The following is a 26,223-nucleotide window of genomic DNA, read 5'->3' as shown; positions in this document are numbered from 1 at the left end:
TCGGCCAGAAGTTTCTCTTCGTTATAAACCTTAACGCGCATGCGTAATACTATTTTCACCAGCATGTTTTCTCCTTTAGTGTTTATGCTATAATATTTTAAAATTCTCAATGTTTTGCAAGTTAAATCACTCACACTATAGATCGACCACAAGGAAAAAACCTTGGGACGAAAAGTCCCCGTGCAGCTTTCCCTTCATCCCTCCACCTCGGGCCATAAGGAAGCATGGTGTACTCTCCCCCTCCCCTACTCGCGGGGATACGGTGCACAGGACTCGCGGGTCTGCGCAGGTTGTTTTGCTCGTGGTTCCACTATAACCATTAAGCATAATGTGAGAAAATAAAGGTGAGTATTGTTTTTATTGTCTTCCTCCATGGCGGTGCAGTGTAAGGTGCTGTGCTTTGCACTCCAACTGCAAGATAGCATGTGGTCGAGTCCACCTGGGTTCAGTCTCTGAGTTCTCAGCCTGTGTATAGGACCGGTGTCAACCCACCTTTGTGAGGCATTTGGGAAGCTATTAGTGTGTAGTTTAACCCGGTCTGGGAAATCTCCTATAACGGCTGAGGGTTCGACATGCTGACCCCACGTGACCCACCAGTTGAAGATCTCCACACCTCTAGGTACGATTGTGGGAAAGAGACTGTCAGTCGGGAGATAGGCCAAGGACCTAAGGATGTAGAGCCATGTTATTATTATTATTATTGTATTAGCGAAGAACTTGACCCCAGGTTCTGATTGTTTAATTCCGATTTCATCATGATTCAATTTCTATTTGTATCTGTTAACACATACTTCAGAGTTTTACTAATTATTTCGTGTTTGCTTGAAAATAGTTTTTCAGATCCGTATCCTCGTATATGATTCTTCTCTTGCAACCAGCGATTTGTTTACTGCCATCTTGGTTAGGGACTTCTGTCTTCTAGGTCATGTGTGTGGTGCAAAGGGATGTCATAGTTAGGTTAGGCAAGTCAGGTTTAGGGCTTGTAGTATTCAAATAACATCACTTAATGCTTTCATGGTTACGTTAGGCAGGCCAGGTTCATGGCTTTTAGCATTACAATAATTTCCCTAAGTGATTTCAACTTCTCATCATTTACGTATGTGCTGGTCTCGAGCGCTACACCCCTTTAAGTCTCATGTTGGCAGTAGCCTGTGGAATGCCTCGTCGATGGGAAGCTAGAATATTTGCATAAGGTACCTTTTACATCTTTTTGCCAGCACATAATGCTTTTCGGAAATGCTAATTACTATGAGAAGCTTCAAATTTACTTTCACAATCATTTCCACTATTCTGTGATACGTTCCCTGTCTTCTATGAAAGCTCTGATGCTTGCATAATGTACTTGTTACATCTTCTTTTGCTGATAAATTGCACTTCTTGGAACTGCAAACAGTAATAATTGCTTTCAGCAAGGTTCAAATTTACTGCAACAATCATTTTTCCAATTTTGCAGTATTTTACCTTTCTCCTTTGAAACTTCGAAAAAAATATTAAAGAATCTGAATAGTTGCCAGCAGTTGACCAAACTACTTCACTTACATACTATGGAAATTACTTAATTGTTATTTTTTTAGAGATAGAGCAATGCATGCGACCTGACTGCCTATTGCAACAATCAGTGCAAAGTAAAGAAATATCTTACAAGAGAATTGTATATTTTCTAAAAATTCCCACGCAGTGACGATTCATGAGGACCAGTGAAAATAGTACAAAAGCTAGGTTCACCACCTGGTAAAGGTAGAGACTCTTGTCCTGTCCCCATATTCAGGGTTATCAGTGACGGTGCCAGCCTGAAATAAGTGTGTGTGTGAGGGGGTGCTACAGATTTTGATTTAAAATTTTGGGAGGCTAACGAATACAAGCTATAAAGGTATTTATACAGGGTGACTGGTAATTAGATGTATTCCCTGAAAGGGGTTAAAGTAGAGACAATTTGCAATAAATGTGACCATATGATACCCCGTCCGAAAATTAGTAGTTTTCGAGATAATCGAGTTTCTATTGTTTTTTCTAAAAATGACAATTTTCCACATAAAAAGATGAATTGAGAAAAAACTGATAATTGTAGGGAACTTATTTAAGTGTTTTCTGATAGCTAACAAACAAGTGGTTCGTTTAAAAAAAAGTTTTTTCCAAATAACAATCACATGTAAGTACCGGGTGGGTCTAAACTTACAAGTGATGATAAAAAAATGCACTCTTAGTTTACTTGGCAACGTATTAATAACAAAAATGGTATGACACGAACCGTACAAATTACTTAAATTACTTCCTTGAGTCATCAGCTATCCAACAAGGTACAAATGTTGCTAACATTCACATTTGTGTACAAGAAATAATACTTCATTCATCTTCATGTGTATGGAATCAATGAACAATACAATTAAAGAACATTACACGTCTTGCTCAAAGTGGGCATCTCCGTTACGAATGCAGGCACGCAGGTTTTTACGGGTCATTTGGTCTCTTAACTCGTGATGTGATGGTGGCCTTGACGTGTTGACCAGCTGTTAAGATCCTCTCCCTGAGCTCTTCTTGCGAGTTTACCGGTGCCTTGTCATGTGGCTCCAAATGTAAAAGTCACAAGGCGTCAAATCGATCGGGGGATCGAGCTGGGCAGTCATCATGCTGATAAATCATGTCACGTCTTGTAGCTAGAGGCACATCCTCCAACAACATTGCCATCCCGTTCCGCAAAAAATGTTCATAAGTGATGCCATTTAAGATTTGGGGCAGAAAAAATGGCTCGATGAAATGATTGTTGATTACGCCCATCCATACTTCTGCCTGGGCGTGTGACAGTGGCTGGATGAAAAGTACCCAAAGAAATGGATTGGCCGAGGCAGACCGATTCCCTGGCTGGCTCGATCCCCCGATTTGATGCCTTGTGACTTTTACATTTGGAGCCACATGACAAGGCACCGGTAAACTTGCAAGAAGAGCTCAGGGAGAGGATCTTAACAGCTGGTCAACACGTCAAGGCCACCATCACATCACGAGTTAAGAGACCAAATGACCTGTAAAAACCAGCGTCCCTGCATTCGTAACAGAGGTGCCCACTTTGAGCAAGACGTGTAATGTTCTTTAATTGTATTGTTCATTGATTCCATACACATGAAGATGAATGAAGTATTATTTCTTGTACACAAATGTGAATGTTAGCAACATTTGTACCTTGTTGGATAGCTGAAGACTCAAGGAAGTAATTTAAGTAATTTGTACGGTTCGTGTCATACCATTTTTGTTATTAATACGTTGCCAAGTAAACTAAGAGTGCATTTTTTTATCATCACTTGTAAGTTTAGACCCACCTGGTACTTACATGTGATTGTTATTTGGAAGAAACTTTTTTTTAAACGAACCACTTGTTTGTTAGCAATCAGAAAATGCTTAAATAAGTTTCCTACAATTATCAGTTTTTTTTCAATTCATCTTTTTATGTGGAAAATTGTCATTTTTAGAAAAAACAATAGAAACTCGATTATCTCGAAAACTACTAATTTTCGGACGGGGTATCATATGGTCAAATTTATTGCAAATTGTCTCTACTTTAACCCCTTTCAGGGAATACATCTAATTACCAGTCACCCTGTATAATACTTTACTACAGTATAATTTTAACAATGTCATATTTTACAGTCACACCCAAAGAATGTTGCATTCTGTTCCATCATGTACAAAAGTACTTTAATTTTGGATCTTTTTTGTCAAAAAACATACAACCATAATACTGTTTTTTCCTAAACCATTATTTAGTGTAATAATATCACAGACTTAGTACTCACATTAACAGTACAAAATACACCATTAAAACTACACTCACTCTCAACTCCCTGGATATACATACAAATGCTACACATAACACTATACCTATGTAAAGAGTGAATGTTTTTTTTCTTGCTGAGATGAGAAAATAAATCACAGCAAAAAAACTACAGTAAGATAAGTCTGCTGGTATGAGCAGTTGCAAAATTATATAGAACCTTATTTAAATACAAAGATTTTTGCAAGCTTTTTCTCAATGGACCAAATATATATAGAACACTCAACATCTCGATACCAACTTGATTACCAAGGTAATACCTGGTTACCAAGGTAATACTCTTATTTTCTGCAAGGTAGAAAATGTTTTTTCAGATCCAGTTGTTGATGAGGATTGCAATAACACAAAGCTTATAAAATTCAATAGACAATTATGAATGTTTCAACCATCACAAGAAACTGCTGACGGGTCCTTCATTTAGAGTTGCCTTTCTGCCTCATAGCATGCCATAACTTTTAGTACCGTATCATCTTCAACTTTGAAAACTGTTCAAATCACAAGAGTAATGAGCAGCGAAGGATTGCAGCTTTTTGTACTTAAAAAAATTGGCACTTTCTGAATTTTAACAGGTAACTGCAATTAAGACATCACTGTTCTTGGTAAACCTTTTCTTTAGTACAGAAATTAAGCAATCAAGAAGTGGAAAATAGATCCTAACTTCACTTTTTTGCTTTCACATGCTCGAATTTGATTCACGTAATGCACAAACCGTCACAGAATTTTTCAGTTTTATTAATTTATTATGGTGCTTGAAATATTGTTATATCTGCAAATGTCTTCACTTCTTTAGCTGTGAGTGCTACCTTTAATGGTGTTAATAATATTACATTGTTAGGGTAGGAGTGTTAGATTCAAAAGTGATATTATATTTAATATTTGTGTTTAGTGTGGTGCTGATGGCAAGATTTTATGTTTTTGCTTGGTTAGGGATGCTAGGTTTGGAGGCATTAGCATTTGCACATGCTTTTCACTTTCCGTGTATGCATACAACCAGCTTTTACAAATAAAAAGACAGTGAAAATAGGCTGAGGTACAAAAGTTTTCACTTTCATGTGCCATACTTTGGGATCACATATCTGCATTATTTGTGCTTCCGCACCATGAAACAAATGTAAGTGACATGTAAAATTGGACATAATTCTTGAGGCGGATACAGTTAGAGCAGCAAGTTCCCCAACCATGTGACATGAAATGAATATTTTCAAAGTTTGTATGCATTTTTCATGATGATTTTCTTTTAGATGCGATCAGTGGGATGATTTTATTTCGTTTACTAGTTTGGCTTGATGCTGGTGGTGGTATTAACATTTTTGTTAGGAGTGTTAAGTTTGATATCTGTTGACTTGCAATCAAGAGATCTTGAGTTTAATCCCTGGAGGGAGATGCCTTGCACAGTGGTTTGGATCCCACTTTAAACTGTAGGTTAACCCATTTACCTATCTGAGTATGAGGTGCACTTAAAAGATACCTTGACTTCTGACAATCCACTACAGGCGAAGCCATACATTTTGGTAGTAGCTTCTCGTCTGCATTAAGGGCCCTCCCCGATTTTGCAGTGGGAACATCATCACCTTGTAATCAAGGGGTCCCAGGTTTGATTCCTGGTGGAGTCACATAGGCCACTTTAAGCTGTTGGTCCATTCCCGATTAGTGTGATTAAAACACCAGTTGAATCAAATCATCTGCATTCAGTTGTGCATGATATCTCTAAACAAGGAAAACTATACAAATTGTTTTTACCTGCTGCCTCCCTGTTGTTAGATGCCTGGGTTCGAATCCCAGCCTGGGCATGAATGTTTGTTAGTGTCCACTCATCAATTTCATCCCCATCTTTGCAAGTTAGCCAAAAGTGGCACAAAATGTGAAGTAAATAAAGCAATTCAATCAATCAAGCTTTTACCTGCTGATAACTAAGATGAAGGCAACACACATTAAAATTCCAACTCTGTGTTTCTGACCTGCATTATCAAGAAGCTGATGGAGTTTTATCAGATATAGCTAAGTAAAATTTTGAAGCCCCTTCTCCTCCTATTTCCTGCCTGACAATGTATATGCCACGAGACATCAGAATTGTAAGGTGTTACTTTGTGCAGGATATTTCATTTTCTTCCTGTCTATCATTGTGCTACCCAACAGGTGGTAGGAGAAGATATTTAACTGGCTGTTGGAAAGACAGCTCGTGAATGCTGAATGACGCTTTGTGCGATCCTTCATGTTGAGTTCGATTTGGCGGAAAACCAGGGTCTTCTTGTCATGTTGGAGTTTGTGCGAATAGTAGCTTCCATGTGGCAGTGTTGCAACTTTCCTGCTCACCATGAATGTTGAATTTACAGTAATGTAAATCGCCCAGCTAGCTGATCTAGAGGTAAAATTATGATGAGAACATGACAGTTAGTGAACTGAACAACGTATCTTCAGGTACAAGTAATATATCATTGCCATTGAGTGATGAAAGTGATTTATCTCGTAATGATGGTGTAATTTGTGTTAATGTTGCTAGTGAGCCAGGATTTTCAATCAGTGACTGAAGAGAAAAGGGACAGTTCTAATGAAGGGGGCACATGACGTTGACACTTGGGGTAGCAATCAGTGGCATACCCAAGGTTTGGTGTGGGTCATAACCCTCCCCTTTACCACCCAGTATTCCTAAAAAAAGAACGTCAAAGACAGGAAAAGATTGAAAAATGAGGAATGACTACTAAAAAAAAGTACACGCAACTCCCACCCCCTTTCAAAAATCTAAAACTCTTTGATTTGACTACTAAGCCAGAGATCCTGGGTTCGAATCTTGGCTTCGCTACCTTGGGTGTTCTTTGTGTGTGCCCTTTCATCAATTTTATTGTATCATCTTTGCAATCAGCCAAAAGTGGTGGAAAACCGAAGTAAAATAAACCAAATCAAACAATCAATCAATGATTTGATATTTGTTACTTAGCGTCACTTTTTTGTCACATTTGGTTAATCACGAAGATGATATGATAAAAATTAATGAAGGGCCAAACACAAAGAATACCCATGCCCAGGTTGGGGTTCAAACCCCGAACTCTAGGTGTCGTAATGCGCTGTGATAATCACTCCACCACGATTGATTGATTTGGTGTTTTGAGTCCAGTTTATACACAGAAAAGCTAATCAAGACTAGACATACAGTTTAAAGTTGGATCCAAACTACTATGTTCCTCCACTGGGTACCGATCCGGGACCACTTGCACTCCCCCTCAGAGATTGGCCGACAACAAGAACGAGAGAAAAGCGCTAACCATTCGGATATGTAATTATTGGTAAAGCATACTGCATTTTTCCTCAGTGGTAATTTTCAATTGAATTTTTGAAACACCATCTTTGTACATGATTAACGTTTTTTTCAAAAATTTTGCATTACTTGATTTCCTTAATTTCTCCATCTCACGATCTCGTTACTTAAGTATCCGGGCTTGAGCCCTGGTCTGTGCATGACTGTTTCTTTGTAACCATCCTTCACCCATTAAATTTAATCAAAGGTCATTGTCATGGCAGAAGTTAGGCGAAGTGATGGAAGAGCAACGCTAAAGAAAATAATAATAATATGTTTAAATTGCTTACGTGAAATTTAGAAGATTTCGCACTTCCGCATTGCACAATTTAATGGTTAAATCCTATTAATTTGGAAGATCCACTGTCTTCATTCACAAAAGGGTACGGCATTTGAAACGGAGACTTTGGACTAATGTTGGCTTAAAACAGGTTCACATATTGACCGTTGGTAATCCAGAGATCAGTGACAAGGTACCATCTCCGCTTCAAATGCCGTACCCTTTTGTGAATGACGACAGTGGATCTTCGAAATTAATAGGATTTAACCATTAAATTGTGCAATGCGGAATTGCGAAATTTTCTAAATTTCACCTAAGTAATTTTAAACTGCGTTTACCGCAACCATCATGAATGTTTAAATTGATTAAGGGACACTCACAAAGAACAGCCATGCCCAGGCCGGAAATCGAACCAGGGACCCCTGGCATTGCAGCAAACTGTATTAATCATTCTGCCATGGCGGCCAGCTGTCAGTCATTTTTGATTGTTGGGCAGTTTTATTAATCTTCATAATGGAGAACATCTGTTAAGTACATTAAGTGCTACCAACCATCGCTAAAATTCCAGCAGCAAATTGGCTGCTCTGGGAGATATGAGACAAATAGGAACACCTACCTTGTGCTGTTTCTCTTTCAATACTGAGTCGCATTGTGAGTCAATAAATTTCATTTGAAGATGGGACCAGCACATGCAGCATTGAAAGAAACAAGAAAATTTCCCTTCACACTCTTTGAAGTTTTGAAACCTGTTTTTAAAATCAAGTAAAAGTTTTACTTTGGACTAATGTTGGCTTAAAACAGGTTCACATGTTGACCGTTGGTAATCCAGAGAAGTTGGGAAATGACTGAAATTATAACTATTGTACCTTTGCAAAAATGGCCTCCACGTCCTTGAAAATATCATCTGCTGTAGTTGTGTCACTGAGAGGGATTATGTCAAGTAGTTCTTCGGTCACATTGAGATGAGAATTGCATTCACAGTTAACTCAGATATTCGTACTTTCAACCATTGTAAATGAAAAGGCAACAAAACCAGCAATTTTTCCTTTCAATTGTTCATTGATATATCTTGCTTAATCATCAATCATCTCTTCTACTATATTTCAGATTTTTGATCTTTTACATTGGTTTCATTTTTTGTTATTTAGCATCGCTGTTCTGCCACTTCTGGCAATGATGGGGGTGAGTGATATACTGAAACTGATGAATAACACCATGTAAAGGCCGGATTTGAACCAGAGACCCCTGCCATCTAAGCGCACTGTGATTATCACTCTGCCAAGAAGGTCGGCAACTGTATTTCGTGACAAAGAAATATTACTGAATGAATTCATTTTGTCAGGATACAAAATTTCCACTTATTTCAGTGTTCACTTCACAACAAAAAGGGACAATCTCTTATTTCACTTGAAAAATTATATATTACTCTTTTATGGTCCTTTTCCTACTCCCACAGGGCTTAGGCAGTGACATGGTTATCTGAATCTTTTCCAGAAACTGACTTTTCTTCAAGGCAAACAATCAATAAACAGACTCATAGGTGACAGAATGTGTTCACGCTTCCCACCCCCAGCAAGCAAGACTTTTTTTTAAAAAAAATATTTCAGAACTAACCTGTCAATTAACTTGCTTAGTCATCACCACACCTTAATGGAATGTAAGATTAACGAAAATAGGTCAATCTGGTGAAGTTTGGATGAGTTGAGGCTTGTTTCATGAGAAAGGAAAAGAGGGACAACTGCAGTGGCGGCTCGTGGTCTGGCTCTATGGGTGCGCACTTCAGTCTGTCGTCCAGAAGTGTTATACCACCCCTGTGAAATACTTACACCCATTTTTGCATACATAATGAAGTTTAATATATTGGCAACCCAAGTTTTCAACACCTTTCACTGAAAATGGGTCTATGACAGAGTTATACGTATTTCATGATTTTTTTTCACACTAATTTTTTTACAAATTTCAAATATTTCGGAAATTATCCAGCCAATCACGAGAAGAGCGATGTTATTGTGCAGTATGTAATTCAGCATTCGATAACGTGACAAAGTCACTCAAAACATAGAGATACCGATCTACAATATCAATACTATTGTCGATTTGCAAAATATTTTGTAAAAACTTTCTCCCCCGCTCTGCTGATATTAATGAACAAGGAGAATAATAACATTGGCGTACACCAAAGAAGCCGATCCAACTACCACATGGAGCAAATCAGTTGTAATCTATCTAGCTGTTGTTTATTTCTAATGACAGCCTGATCAAACCAAGCAAATCAAGCTAAATCAAGATGATAATAAATGTTAAAGCAAGTAACAGTACTCACTAAGTTCACACTGCCTTGCTTCGTAATCGTACTTCAGAATTTTCCTTCTCTTCCGCCGTATCCATATATTAACCGCAGTTGCTACAGGCTTTGTAGCTAACTTCCCTCCAAAAATTCAATAACGTTAAGTCTGCTTTTGCTATGTACAGTTTCCCTTTTCATCATGAAATCAAACACTTTGCACTGAAACAAGAACGACCTTTTGACAGTGTTAAATAATTTTGGAATGCAGTAACAGGCACACAATGCAAAACCGCTGACTATTTGATGCACGCTCCCTCCTCGTGGGTTGATAATTTGGCTACTGCGCCATGGAGGCCATTTATTTTGACCAAGATGCACGAAGCAAAGACATGCTTAAAACACCCATTTTGGTTTCAGTTGCCCTCACTCCTCCTCTATATCTTCCCCTGTTATGCTCGGGACAATATACCATGGAAATTTCCCTTTCATAAAAAAAAACAACTCAATTTGCGATGATGTATGGGTTGCATCGACTCCATCACACGATCTCCAATGGAATGGGTTTGCAACACTACATTTCCTCGCACACAGATCTCTGCATTCACAACCTTCCTAAATGATGCAACCTCCCCTCACATGGCGCTCAAGCCAAAACACCCAATCAGCATCATAGCGAGTGAAACTACCATTGTGTTCCTGCACCGATCGCGGGTTGAAATCACGGATTGCAGACTTCTCCACCATCTCTCTTGGTGGAGCGGCGTGGGAACACTTGATGTTTCGAAGGAGATAGAGTTCAATAAATAAGTATAATAATAATGATTTGCATTACAGATTTATTTGGGTGTGCATGTGCGAATAGGCAGAAGCCGCTACTGGACAACTGCATATGTGTAGATAGTCCTGCATGCACGAAATGTACGTAGTGCCAATGCGGGCCACATTGAGGGATGCTGGGGCCCACAGGCCATGAGTTTGACCTGGCTGTTCTATGGTTTGTACTACCACTCAAGAGAAGTAGCTCTGCACCTTATGGAAGAAAAACTAGAAAATGGGCACTCCTTGTGCATGGATTATTTCTCTTCTAGAGAAACGTGTTCTACAGGCAGCCTTCTGTTGAATGGAAAACACACCTGAATTCAGCTACACACAGAAAGGGGAAGAAACTCTAGGAAAGTACTCTGATAGAGGTGTTGCAAGCGGCAGGACAGAAGACATGAAAAGCAGATGAAGCCTTTACCAATTGTGCAGTACAATTGCTACATATCTGGAGTAGATAGAAAGGACAAATGACTGCTTACTACCCAATTGTAAGACTGTGAGGTGGTACAAAAAACTGTTTATACACTGCATACAATTTAGGCTTCTAAATGCTTTCTATCTATACAATAAACACACTTTAACATTAAAGAAAAACTGAACTTACCAAACAAATACAAGCCAGACCAAAGAAAAGTACTCTCCACAAAAGATGCCGATGTAAGAGAAATGACAAGAATCAACACTATTTATAACTGTTAGCTGCCCAGAAAACCTTAACTATGTTTCAATCTATATAATTGCCACAAACTAAAGTAAAAGCAAAAATATTTTGTTATAGTCATAGAGCATTCATGTTATAACTAATAACAAAATTTCTCTCACAATTATATGTAATCTGTACAATAGAGGACAACTTTAGCACAAAGTCGATGCTGTGTGCGAGGAGCACTGAAAAGCATCCATCCTTTATGTTAACAGTAAATGCATAAACATTGCATTATCTGTTGCCTGCAGCCCACAAGATATCATAAGTTCCACATAGGAGAACAAAAAATTTCCATCACCTTGGGCAAGTGCTCAAATTTTGAATAGCTCTAACATGTTATATGACTGTCAGTGGTTTATTTGCATTTATAATTTTCCTGAATATCACTTTCATGATAATTAATGTAAATGTAATCTTATTTTCAGAGTGCATTAAGCATGCCTTGGAAGTGCCTGCAGTGCTTTAATCCACAGACTGAAGACATCAGAGAACTTGATTATCGTCATTGTTCCTTGTCAGATGTACCACCCGAAGTGTTTGCCTTTGAGAGGACATTGGAGGAGTTGTTTCTAGACTCCAATAGGGTATGATATATATTTTTTTTTTTTTTTTTTGCTTTACGCACATTGAATGCGTATTCCACCATGTTCATCAAAAACATTATTTATTGTGATATATTAGGAAAGAAGAAGAAAATACCCAATTTTCTTGTCTTTTGGTATCCACTGCAGGGTTTGGTGTTAGATTTTTTATATTTACACACAATTTGGTGATTAACACATTTAGATGACATGGTTGACAACTTAGTGGCCAAAATGTGAGCCAATAAGAAAATAAAGATATCAAGTGCCAGAACTAGTGAATGCAGGGAAACATACTGGCATATTTCTATATTTTAAGAACACACACTGACCTGACTATTGCTGACCACAAGAAATAAAGTGTTTACAATCTGAATTTCTTAAAAATATTTCATTTGTGCATTCAAAAGTAAATGCTCCAAAAACTTGCCCATGTGTTGCACTTCAATGTTTGACAGTGTAAGGAACTCAAAATGATTTTTTTTTGCGAAGGGATTGTTTCTGGTTGTTCTAAATTAATTTCACTGAGTATTCATTTTACATTCATGCTTGTGATGAAGCTAGTGAAGCATAGAATTCATTCATCAAATAAATGTAGATCTATCCATACTGAAATATCAAATCATCCACGCTTCTGCATTTAAAATATTCAAGATAACATTCAGATTTTCCACGACAGTTACAGGGATGAGAATTTCAAGGTGACCTGACTGTGTTTTAGGTAGTGCAAGTGTTGCAAATATAAATTCTCATTGCAATGAATGGATTGGACATTTTTATTAATGGCTGTCTCTTCTTGTTAACTGATTAGACATTCGTTAACAATTTGATAACAAAAGCTAGAGCAGAAAAGATATGAATTGAAAGAGTATCTGATTTTTGCCAACCTTCATGGCGGAGTGGTTAGCACAGCATGCTACAATGCCAGGGGTCTTGGGTTTGAATCCCAAACTGAGCATGGGTGTTCTTTGTGCTTGTCCCTTCATCATATCATCATTCATCCTCATTGTTAAAATTAGCAAAAAATGGTAGAAAAGTGACGCTAAATAAAAAAATCAACTCAAATATCTGGTGTTCACCATTGGGCCCAGTATTTGGTCTCAATAATTGGACCTACAATTTAAAATGGAGCTGAATTGCTGGCAGGAGCTCCCGTGTTTAATCAAACTCAGATGCTTTTCATTATGTGATAGTGTTAACCACTGTTCTTTGAGGTAGAAGTCATAATGCTTGGTATGATCAGATTCCATGCCCTTGGAAGAAGTTATTTTAGTTGTATGTTTGTGATGGCCACAGTAAAAATTATTCATACATGAGATTTATATTTTTTGTGATTTATTATTCTTAAATTTTGTATTCAGTTTTTAAAAAAAATGTGAATTAGCCATTTATGATTTATTCCCACCAGAGTATCAGCATTTGGTTAATGTGAATAAATTATTTCTGGTGAGGATAATGATAATCAGTTGAAAGTGTCCCATTGGAATGAACCAGCACCAAAATCTTTCAAATTGTGATGTGTAATCTGATTCTGATACTCAGTATTATCTTTCAAAATCTTGATTGTAGAGGACATTTCAATGTAGCTTTGGCAAGTTAAGGCATTGCAGTTCTGTGCTGTTCTTCTGAAAGGTAAAATAAACTAAATGTGGTTCTGAATCTGTTTCCGTGTAATGCTTTCAATCTCAAGAGTTTTCTTCTCATAATAAATACCTAAGGAGGTTTATAATACACAAACAGAATTTTTACAGCATGTATATTTGAATTTGTTGAGATAATTACTGGTATTTACATTTTTAGATCAAAGACTTACCACGTCCTTTATTTCACTGCCATGGATTGAAGCACCTTGGACTGAGTGACAATGAAATTGAGTTTATCCCACCAGCTGTTGCCTCTTTGATAAACCTCCAGAAATTGGATATAAGCAAGAATGGTAAGTAGTCTTGTTTTCATTCCATTCTAAATTCTTGCTCACTTTCTATTATTTTGTTTGTTTGAATTTTTGTTTTAAGTCTACTTTAAGCACAGATAAGCTAATCAGGACTGGGCCTACAGTTTAAAGTGGGATCCAAACCATGGTGCAATGTTCCCCCACCGGATTTCCTTCATTTGCAGAAATAAATATAATATAATAAATGACAACAAGTTCTGCAAAATGTTGTCAATTTATGTGAGCCCTATCTGGCAAACAATCTTCTAACTATCAATTTACCTATAGTGCTGTCTCCATATGTGTCACAAATCAACTTGCATGTCTGCAGTGTTTTTTTACCCTTTTTTGCAGAGGAACAAAATAATGTGTCAAAAATGCAACTTTTGTGTTTCTGTATCGTGTGTTTGTTACACACGATACAGAAACACAGCTTTGGCCTCACATGACCAATCATCACCGACAGATGCAGTCAAATTTCTTCTTTTCACTTCCACCAACATTTCATCTGTTTTCCTACCGTGTTGTTCCATAGGGGAGTGCTTATGTGTACCTGCGTCAAAAATGATCAGAACTTCCCAGACAGCCCAATACATCACTTTTCTGAGCAGGGCCCCGTGGCGAGTGGTTAGCACATTGCACTACAATGCCAGGGGTCCCAGGTTCGAATCCTGGCCTGGGTATGGATATTTGTGAGTGTCCATTCATCAATTTCATCACTCATCCCCATCTTTGCAAATTAGCCAAGAGTGGCACAAAAGCAAAGTAAGATAAACCAAATCAAAAATGAACATCACTTTTCTGCCTCTTTAGCCTAACTGTCCATGAAGATGAAAGATGATTGGATTAAATTAATGAAGATACAAAAATCAACACTCAATCTCAGACCAAGACTCGGACTTGGAACCTTTGGTGGTGAGATTGTGAGTCGACTGCTCAACATACTCATTCACCCATAATGTACAGATAAAATATAGAAAATTTATTTCTTATATGCAAGGGAAGTTATTTTTCAAGATATGTGCATAGTGTTGTGTTGACTGAGTGTTATTTTTGCATGTGCATTTTATTGTTTTATAGATGATTAGCTAATAGTAGGGATGAGACGATTAATTGGTGCTCTATCCGTATCAATTGTTATAGGCATCATTGTATCAGGTTATCAGTAAGTTTCTAAATACACAGTTCTTAACTTCTTATTGCAATCACCTGGTAACATTCAGTAATTAAGAGGTGAACAGAACATCTGTAATTTTATATCAGATTGATAGGTATTGGTTATTTCTAACTTTAATACTAGTACTATATTAATATTGGCAAAAATTTTGTATCAGTCCACCCCTACCTAAAAGTATTATTCTGTGGTATGTCTTGATAAAACACCATTGATTTTTTTGAGTTCTTATCAGCATCCAGATCACTATTGAAACTATATAAATCTAACGTAATCTATGTGCTGCTTCTCTCATTATTGTTGAAATTATTTTTGTACATATGATTTTAGTGTAAATCTTATGCAATAAAACTGAAACAGCCATTCCATTTGTTCATTTTTGATGCATACAAATTAATCTGATTTCTAGCTGTTGCAGGCATTCCTGATAACATTAAAGGCTGTAAACAGTTGACAGTCATTGATGCCAGTGTGAATCCTTTGGAGAAGCTACCTGAAGGATTTACACAACTAATTGGATTAAAGGAATTGTATTTAAATGACACATATCTGGACTATTTACCAGCTAACTTTGGGAGATTATCCAAATTGACAATATTAGAGTTACGAGAAAATCATTTGAATACATTACCCAAGTCCATAGCAAGGTTAAGTTGTCTTCAGCGGCTTGACATTGGCCAGAATGAATTTTCTGATCTGGTAAGTTAGGTTAAGTTATTGTCCTTTGGCTTGAAAAAAATATTTATAAATTTAGAGTTTCAAAATATTACATCAGTGTGTTCCTGCTGGATATAACATTCTATATTTAGCTCATAGTTTTGTTAATGTATTTTCTAGTGATTTCATTATTTGTGTGTATTTTGTGTCTTGTTAAAATAATTAATAATTCAATATAAAAGTTTTATATTTGTAAAAATAAAACATTAAAATGCTGACCAAGGCAAAATTTGTTGTATAAAAAATATACACTAAAAACATAACATTTCCACCCTCTAACAGGGTGTTCTTCAGACGAAGATTCACAATAAAATTCACACTAATTTATTGTGAATCTTTATCTGAGGGAGACACTGTTAGAGGGTAGAAACATTACGTTTTTAATGTATATTGTAATGACTGCCTACCGGTAGAAATAGGTAGCCACCACATCATGGAGGCAACAGTGCCTCCAGAAACCAGTTGGGCAACAAAACAAGACAAATCAAAAAATTAAATCCACGGCTAGCTATACATACAACCTCAACTGGCTCCTTGTAACACACACATATGTAGGTGAAACTTAATATGAGTAGGTAAATCGAGATGCAAACACAATCATTATTATTTCCATAATTTTAATTCATATTCGTTTGGCTAACTGATGCATGAAACACAAGACTAAAGGCCTATAAACATATTTATAAAATTTACAAACACTGTCACAAGCTAAATTAGCAATGAAGAGTTGAAATTATTTGGCCAATTACATAATGCATGCAGTACGCATACTACATTACAGTTTGCACATTACCTTGTCTGTCCATCGTTGGGGCCCAGTCTTCTGATATGGTCCTGATGTCCCGTTTGAAGGGATATGGAGGGGGGGGGGGTAATAGATGAAATGATAGCAGTCCTTCAGTATAGCAGCTAGAACCACTGGTGGGTTCCTTGGACGTATCCGGTTCAGTCCATTACAGCGAGCTTGATAACTGTATGACTTGTTCTGCAGCACTCGTTGGACTCGGCGTCACCGAACAATTTGTATTTGACGGTGTTTTACCACTTGCCCGTTCATACGTCCGAGCGTCAACAAATCAGCATGCACACATAGTTCGTACTTGGCGCTGTTTTAACACTTGCCCGTTCATATGCCTGAGCGTCAACAGATCAACACTGCTCACATATACGTACGAACAAGGAAGAAAGAACAGAACTTTTCGTGAGCGACCACTTTGCCTCCTTACTTCTTCACCGTTAAATCTTAGACTGTCTGTCCCAGGACTCCTGGAAACACTATTTTTCACTATTGGGCTTGCACTACTGATGCACTATTGACAATGAACATGGAGGGTGTGTGACCTTGCAAGTTTACAACGTTATATATATATATCCCCCTTTTATTAAAGTGGACAGAAACATGTCTAGGTTCGAAATTTATGAAGGTAAATAGTTCTCCTTTGAGCTTAATTCTGAAGTTTACATCAAGGGATGTTTTCGAAATGGTGACAGGCTTGTAAATATTCGAGAGACAAATATATGGCTCCGTAGATGGACAGAGAAAAGACTTGACGTGAGAATGTCTGAAAATATGGTGCGACTCGAATTGGAAGACCCCCCCCTCTAGAATGGAGGGTGTGGAGCCATCTAAGATGGAACAAAATCACTAGATTTAGAAATTTGAACGAGGAAAAGACAAAGTGATACCTTTACGTACTTATGCTGGTGAAATTTTGACTTGCCTGGCAACACTGACGTCCAGGCGTGCATTATGTTGAGGAGACCTAGCTCTATTGTTACATCTTTTTCAGCTTTCTAGACTGGCTGCTGCATTCTGTCCCTCGGCCGTGACACTCGCATGGTGGTAAATTCACATAACTGTGACAGCACCATGCTGTGCGAAGAAGGTGGTCAAAAATAGGGGTGACGTCCATGAGAGTTCCCACGACCCATGCCAACTTTCGAAAATAAGGGGAAAAAAATATACAAGAAAAAAACTTTGGGTGTACGCTGGGAAAGTCCATCACAATATTTTTTATATGATAATTTTTTTTCTTGGTCAGCATTTTAATATTTTATATTTGGGCTGTATGTTGTTTTGATTGGAGAGTTAGTGTTTGTGAAATTTTGTTTTATTAATGGGAAAGTTGGAACTTCTGCTACTTTTCATTACATAAAGTTCTCTGGTTATTAAAAGTGGGTGTTTAATTGTTAAGGATCTGAATAGTGTGATCCAGTAATATACTTGGTTTCTGAGCCAATGGTTCATCTCAAGTGCTACTTTCTATTTGAATTTTAGATATTTTATGTTGCTTTTTACCTCTTGGGTGCTGAATGATGAACTGATTAAATGGATGATGGAAGAAATGCAGTGATCATTCATGTCTTCCCCAGGATTTGAACCCTGAACCTCTGCCTTTGTATCACTTTATGCTGAGCACTCTGCCATGAGGCTACCAACTATGGATGTTGTTATAGTGAATTATTTCTTATTAGGATGAACCAAGGAGAGGATAATTGAAGTGTCTAAACTTCTTATGACTTCCTATTAGAGACGTTGTTTCAGAGAAGCAAACTATCTTAAATAATATTGTGCTTAAAATGGTTTGTGGTTTTTTTTTATGTATATATATATATAGTTTGAAGTATGTGCATGCATAACTTCACAGACAATTATTTACCTTAATTCAATATTTGGAAAGTTAACTGATATCTGCTAATAGAAACCTGTTTTTGTTTATAGCCAGAAGTTATTGGAAGCTTGCCAAACTTGTCTGAATTGTGGTGCGATTCCAACAGAATCAGGAGTATCCCAGAGGTATGTGAGGGGAATGCAGACAGTTTTCATTTCTTTGACAATTTATTAGCTGTTGGGGTGAAGTCACTTTTCAGTAGTGGATATTTCATTAAGGTGAAAGAAAACTAATCACTTCTGTTGTGTGCGTCAGTTTCTAAATTTATCACCAACATATTTGAAGGTTTTTGAATAAGTAGGTTTCTGTAGTTCACAAATATTATATACAGGGTGTCCGGCTTAGACCTTTAACATTACAAAACAGTATAACTTTAGTTACATTCAACTTTAAATGAAACTTATTGTTTGTATGGGACTGGCAACTGTGGCCATTTGCGAGAATCATCAGTACTTCGAGTTGACGTGACGCGCATGCGCGTGTAACGCATAAATTCCAAGATGGCGGAATGGACGGTTCAGCAGAAAGTGTTCTGCGTTCTTTCACTGGCAGCAAACAAATCTGTGAAGCTTGTTCAACATGATTTTCGGCGTGAATTCAATCTTCAACGTGACGACAATGTTCCTTCCTATTTGAGTATTGTTAAGTGGGATAAACAACTAAGAGAAACTGGAAGTGTTGTGTCGGTGCGCGGGAAGTACGCAAAGCGGAAGGTATCAGAGGGAAACAGTGAAGTGATTCGCACTGCATTCACAAGAAGTCCAAGAAAATCAATAAGACGTGCAAGTTTAGAGCTCAACATTCCTCGGTCTACTATCCATAACGTTGTGCACAAAAGGTTACGTCTACGGGCGTACAAGATCCAGTTAGATCAACGAAATTATCCTGATGATAAACCTAAAACACAAACGTCTTCGGGTAAAATGTTAACCGAAATTGACAACAACAATGCTTTTCTGGACAAGGTGTGCTTTTCTGATGAATCTGCATTCCACACGTGTGGCAAAGTTAACAAACAAAATTGCCGTATTTGGAGAAGTGACAATCCTCATGAGTTTCGTGAAATTATGAGAGACTCGCTAAAAGTTAATGTGTGGTGTGGGTTAATGAAAGAGAAGATAATAGGCCCGTTCTTCTTTGTTGAAGGAACATTGAGAGGAACGAATTATTTAGACATGCTTCAGCATTATACTGTGCCTAAAATGCCTCCAGAAACCATTTTCCAACAAGACGGAGCCCCGGCACACTTTGCTATCACTGTACGAGGATTTCTCGATGAGCATTTTTCCAGAAGATGGATAGGGAGAGGATCTAAACCACTTGCTTGGCCTCCGCGCTCGCCGGATCTTTCCCCCATAGACTTTTTCATTTGGGGGTTCATCAAGGACCAAGTCTACAGTATGCCCGTCGAGAACTTGGAAGATCTGCGTAACAGAATTCGTCAGGCGATGAACAATGTGACCCCTCAAATGCTAGTGAATACCTGGACAGAATTGGAATATCGGTTCGACATCTGCCGTGCCACAGGGGGGCTCATATCGAGGTTGTGTGAAGTGCTGGTGCTGGGACAAAAAAATGCATGAGTTTTTCTACCAAAATGTAAATTTTCGTAATAAAATTGGGTTTCTCTGCAAAATTATGCTCTTTTGTAATGTTAAAGGTCTAAGCCGGACACCCTGTATATATCTGATATGATACAAGTAAATGTTCCAATTTTCACTGGGTAACAGGGTTCAGAACTGAAGTAGATCATTTGGACATCAGGTTGCAACTAATGCATATTATTTAGGTGTTAAGTTTGAAATTGTCTCAAAATTTTGACTAGCGGAAGGTCAAGTGCCAAATGTGAATCAGTATCATTTAAGTGCTCAAACTTGACATAATTGACCCATTTTATAGGATGATAAGAATGAATGTTTAATTAATTTCTGTTTGTATATTCTAGGTAATTGGAAATTTAAAGAAGTTGAATAATTTAGATGGCAGCAGCAACAACATTAGTTGGATTGCACCCCAAATTGAAGGCTGTTGTAAATTAACTGACCTGATATTGTCATCCAATGAACTTCAGGTACGACTTTATCTGTTCCTATCACTTGATGCTATTCATCTAAATCCAGAGACTGAATCTGAGCTGGCTATTCCTCAAATTGTTAAACTGATGCAGACATTATAGCCTGAGAACAAATGTGTGGCTTCTTCTAAGACTGCTACCTGTAAGCCAGGATGTGTGTCTGTCACAGTCTTAGCCATATAAAATGTCATCCAAGACGCAATCTCTGTTAATTCCATTATATTAGTCATAGTAATATTTCTTTTTGTGGAAAAAGATCTGTCCCAAACAACTTGGTTAATTTTTTTTTTCAGGACAGATTCTATTTCAAGTTTTTTAGAAAATGTTTTGAGGTTACCAATCGTTGTTTGAGTTACTGCTCCTTGATAGAGTTCTGGAATGAGATTATCATCAAGAATAAAAAGGTTTAACTCGCGTAAGGCCTCCCCCGTTGCCACTATAGTTCCTAACATTTATTGATTATAAATACGGAGAAATTAGTACTCACTTTTATCCGCGAAGCTGTTTTTTTCTTTTTCGATTAATTTCAGTGGCCACTGCCACCATCCTCGTTGGAACTTGCTAAGCCTCCTCGATGGCATAGTGGTAATGTTGTCACATTGTAATCAAGGGGTCCCAGGTTCGATACCTGGTGGAGGCACATGGCACATTGGTTCAGATTCCACTTTAAACTGTACGTCCAGTCCCAGTTAGTCTTACTGTACATAAAATGGACTTAAAACACAAAGTCGACTAACATTTATTGAATTTTTCACTAAAGTATCCTCCAACGTTACATTGTGTTTGTATTTTTCTTTTTTGATATCACTTTGCTGCTTCATTTGGCTAATTCCATCATGAGGATGACTGGTTATTGGATGGAATTGATGAGGGGACACTAACAAAGAAACACCCACACTCAGGCCAGGTGGTGGCAAGACTACGTTGACCACTTAATGCTCTCAGCCACTAAATTGGTTCTAAAATTAAATATTGGATGAACTGTTAAGCAGTGGAATGATGCAGACTTCATTGAAATGCATAGAACACCAAATAAATGAATGTTTGTGTATCATAAGTAAATGTTTCATATTTGTAAAAAGGAGCAATCTTTAATTATCTAAGCTCTAGAATTATTGTTGTTTCTCTGTTTAATCATGGTGATCACTCTCTTATAAAGTTTGAATTCTCTAATGAACCAATTATGTTGGGGGGTAATGACAACTGAAGCATTGGTGCTCATCATATACCTGTGACTTAAGAGTTGGATATAAAAAGTCTAGTTCAAAACGTTTCTGAAAAGAATTTGGATAATATTTGTATTAATTATTATTTCTCCTAATTTGTATTTTGATTAATATTTACATTTGCCATTTGAATAGTGCTTTATTTTATTTTTAGTTATAAATTTGCACTTTGCCTAATTTTAACTATTACCAGAGTGCCAAAGTATTATCTAAGTATTGTGAACATCTCTTTGTGTAAAGTACGTAAATGATATCATGATGACATTTCTTGTAATAGGAGATCCCAGAAACCATTGGAAATTTAAGTAGCCTTGTGACATTGAAGCTAGATGATAATCAGCTGACGATCCTGCCAGATTCAATAGGTGATCTTTCAAATTTAGAAGAGCTTATACTTAGTCAGAATGATTTTGAAATACTTCCAGCTTCTATTGGTTTGTTGAGGAAGCTTCATATTTTAAATGCTGATGACAATCTGTTGGAAGACTTGCCGCCAGGTAGGTAGCATGCCATTTCATTGTTTTGTTAGAAAAGAAGCCAGTGCATGCAAAATGCATTGTATGGTTAAATATTGCATGTCATGAAAGTAGAATGTTGCCTCAACATATTACCACACTGAAAAATTTTCAGATACAGAATTCGGCAAGTTTACATCTTACATAATACTGTGAAGTCATCAAAAACGTACATTCTCAACTATCTGTATAGATAGTATAATAATTAATTTGATGCAGACTCTAGTAGTTGTTCTTTATTTTCATCCTATACACTCATCAGAAAATTTGCAGTTGAAATATCATTAGTGCCTCTAGTGCACATTGCATTGTGAGGGTTTCTTCAAAATATAAAGCTCTCTTTCTTGTAAATCATGAGTAACATGTTTTAGGATAACAGTTGGTGTGTGTCGAATTGAGAAGTATTTTCTTGATTTTAGTTCATTAGCAAATCTTATTCTAAGGTGTCAGTTGTATGAAACAGGAAAAGCAAGGAGCTGAAAGGCAAAAAATGTAAAATCGGGGAAAGAAACTGAGAAAACTTACCACATAAAACGTACATATTTTGCATCATGGGCTGTTCTTCAATCAGGGGAGGAAAGATCATGTTTGTCCCTCTGATCGAAGATATAACCATGCTGGGAAATATTTATAATTCACTTTGTCTGGTAAGTGTTTGCTTCCCATTTTTTGGCATATCTATTAGGGATTGAACGGTACTGAATGAGTATTTGCTGACTGAGGCATATCGCTGTACCTTTTTATTTGTAAGATTGTTGATAATTTTACTGATCTAATGTATCTATAAGTAACTTGTAACTGAATGACCAGTTCTGCCATTTTGTTACCTTTTCATTAATGTAGAGGTACAGGGGAACCTTGATTATATGGTCTTCAGGACCCTGAGTCTAAGGAAGTTAAAATTATGAAAAATATAAAATATGGGACATAATTTTAACATTTTATTGCATTGGAACCAAGAACGTTATATGTATGAAGTGTGAAAATAGAATCCAGGAACACAAAAATTAAGATCCAATTGTATAATTCATGTAGTCTTGGGGTGTAAGGAGTGACCTTCTGGTAAGGCACCCAAAAATCAACCTCACTTCCATGTAGTACACCTAGGGGCATGCATATTTCGTTTTTGATGAAAAAACGAAATTTGAAAAACCACATTGTAGTGTTAATTTTTCATGTTTTTGAAAGGTGTGAGGTGCATTTTGTGACCATATTTTGTCACGAAATAATGCGAAATGAACTGCAAAAAGCGAAATTAACTCTTAAACACGAAATTTACCGTTTATATACCGACGCGACACCTTCCGAGGTCTGAATTATCCTGAGAGTTATGCAATTCCCGGAAAATTGATTAATTCTGCTGTTAATATTGGAGAAGCAAAAATGGACTCCTTTATACAGAAATAAACTTAATACTCTGATAACTACATAAATGTGCTATTAGAAGTGAAATGTTAATTCTGTGGAATAAGTGTAGTTTTTAAATCAAATTTAGGATTATTTTCTCAATTTTAAAACCAATATGTCATTTTATATACCACTTTTCATCCATTTTTTCACCGCTATAACACCGATATTTTATTTTATTTACCGCTTTTGAACCCGAAATTGGCCCAGTTTTTGTACCGAAATTTTGCCTTTTTATTTACCAAAAATATGTGCCTCTAAGTACACCCCGCTGGCCAACAAGGATCTGGCACCTGACCCATGGCCAGGATAATCCCCTGTGGAGTTGTGTTTGTCCTGTATGCTGAGTGTCCCTTTACAGCCTTAGCTTTTAACCTAGGTAAGGAGATTTTAGTTGTCAGGATAGTATAGTTTTAGTTCTTGTTAAGTAATTAATGAATGAATTAGTTTTAAAAATTGAGTAAGTTTTTTAATGTACATATTTTCTTTTCTTGTTAGGGACTTATCTTCAATTTTGTTTTAGTTAAGGTTATCCCCTTCTTGCATGATGGGCAAAAATAGCTTGTGTGTTAATGTACCCATATTATAAAATTCAACCAATCATGTAGTCTTATTGTATAAAGTACATTTCCAAATATGGAGATATTTACTAAGGCAAAATCATGGGATTCATCTGGTTTATGTACATTCATTAAGGAAGGGAATGAATCATCTGAATTCTTTATAAACCCTTTCCTATGAGATCGGTACAGTATTGGTACATTATGCATCGGTACATCATTGGTATCAATTGAAATTTCATATCTATATGGTTTTGGGAGAGGGGATGAAGATTGCAGACTGCATCCCATATTTTTTTGGTGTACATGCATTGTTAGTGTTTTGTAGTGAGATAATTTGATTGTTTTAAAGTTAATTGCTATGATACTATTTGAAAGTTGATGAAATAGTTTACATTATATTTTTTTCTCCCTTTATTTTCAACCTTCTAGAGATAGGAAGTTGCTGCAAGTTGACAATTCTAAGCCTACGTTCCAATAAACTTGTCCAGATTCCAGCTGAAATAGGCCATCTGAATCACCTGCGAGTTGTGAATCTAAGTCAGAATCGTTTAACATATTTACCAGTGTCCATGATGAATCTAAATGAACTGGCAGCTCTATGGTTGTCAGACAACCAAAGTCAACCACTTGTGCCTTTGCAACCTGATTTTGATGTTGAAACTAAACAGCGCGTTCTCACATGTTTCATGCTTCCACAAACTGTAATGAAAGATCAGAATGGCGAAGGTAAGTTATTGTTTTCTTCCATTTTAATTCGTTTTGCAAGCATTTAGTCTCGACCCTAGTGGAAAGAAATCTCCTACATTACAGTCAATTGTGAGACAAGCACTGTAAAATGCCTGAAATTGGCCCACTGTTTTAAACTGTAAGATACAATTTTATAAACTATGAACAAGGACTGTCTGTGATCCGGAGAGTTTCTCTCGCAAATATTACACCTATCACCATAGAATGTGCATATTGTATGGTGATCCAGTACATATAAAGCTCCAATCCCACTGACCCATGGGTATAAATTTTTGCCATGAAAGAAGAAATTAAATTAGACTGCTTGTTTTTTTCTGTGTAGTATTATGTATATCAGATTAAGAAAAAGATCGACGACACTTTGAGTAGAGACACAGAATACTGACCGTAGCGTCTCTACGGTCAGTGTTGCCAGAAACAGTTGAAAGGAAACACAAAATACTTTAGCCAGTGTTTACTGTAAGGTGGGTGGGTAGTTTTGGGGAGGAGAGGAAAGAGTTACTGGTTGGCTAGGTTGAGTCCGGGGGGTATAGTGGCGTGCATGCCTGCTATATAGGCCCTTTCCCATCGCCTGCGGAAAGATGTGTCAGAGCGGGGGGGTAAAAGGTGGATGATGGCAACACGGAAGCAGTTATTGAAGGTGGTGTTATGGCTGTTGGTGTGGATGGCAACTGTGAAATCGGAGTTTTTGGGTGGAGGAACGGTGATTATTTATCCTTAGATTCAAGGGGGTGGAGGTTTCGCCTAGGTAGAAGTTGCCGCAGATTTGACAGATGAGGGTGTAAATTAGGTTGGATGAGTGGCAGGTGCCCTTAGGGTGAAGGGTGAACTCACCTGCCGCTGTAGGGATCAGGAGGGTGGGGGAGGTGATGAGTATGGGGCAGGTCTTGCATCTGGGTTTGTTGCTACCTGTGGGCTGGGGGAAGGGGTGCAGAAGGGGTGGGGGTGTTTCGGACCAAGATGTTTTGGAGGTTGGGGGGGGGGGGGGCGACGGAAGACGACCCTAGGTTTTTCCCGAAAGATGTATCTGGTCTCGGGATCACTGTGCAGGATGGGGAGGAGGGAGTGGAGGGTATGTCTGATTTTCGTAATGTGAGGGTGGTATTGGGTGATCAGAGTTGGAGGGTTGGTTTTGGGTTGTTTGGTGCGGTTGTGGGAGTTAGCTCTAGTGATTTGTTTGTTGATGAGGGGTAGCCACGGTTGGTTAGGGCTTGGTGCAGGCGTAGGTTGTAGTTTTGGCGGGATGAGGGGGATGAGTTGAGGCGCTGGCCTCTGAGGCATCCCATTTTCCCTTGCCTTCCCTTGAGCTGGGAGAGGGGGGGACTTTTTTTTTTTTTTTTGCTTGTCCTATGGTGTTTGTTCGTTTTTAAGAATGTATCCAGAAGTGGTTGCCCAATTTTAGAG

At 37.6% G+C, this 26,223-nt stretch overlaps 1 protein-coding gene across 2 annotated transcripts in view; it reads left to right on the top strand.

The window, feature by feature from the left end:
- The window catches only part of LOC145983867 (uncharacterized), a 178,621-nt gene that overhangs the window by 1,574 nt on the left and 150,824 nt on the right, over positions 1-26,223 (top strand). Inside the window, exons 1-8 of one of the 2 annotated variants that reach the window (XM_083116932.1) lie at positions 4,362-4,392; positions 11,636-11,794; positions 13,592-13,727; positions 15,308-15,597; positions 18,338-18,412; positions 20,233-20,358; positions 21,865-22,084; positions 24,502-24,798. In XM_083116932.1, the coding sequence (XP_082973058.1) occupies positions 11,648-11,794; positions 13,592-13,727; positions 15,308-15,597; positions 18,338-18,412; positions 20,233-20,358; positions 21,865-22,084; positions 24,502-24,798 (1,291 nt within the window). In that variant the 5' untranslated portion in view covers positions 4,362-4,392; positions 11,636-11,647. Of the gene's footprint in view, positions 1-4,361; positions 4,393-11,635; positions 11,795-13,591; positions 13,728-15,307; positions 15,598-18,337; positions 18,413-20,232; positions 20,359-21,864; positions 22,085-24,501; positions 24,799-26,223 lie in introns of those variants that run through there. The other variant, XM_083116931.1, reaches the window with a different exon arrangement.

Source organism: Lepisma saccharinum, chromosome 2 (genome assembly GCF_977018435.1).
Source record: "Lepisma saccharinum chromosome 2, izLepSacc3.1, whole genome shotgun sequence".
NCBI lineage: Eukaryota > Metazoa > Arthropoda > Insecta > Zygentoma > Lepismatidae > Lepisma > Lepisma saccharinum.
The sequence above is the reverse complement of the archived record's forward strand: the minus strand, read 5'-3'. Positions and strand labels throughout refer to the sequence as shown.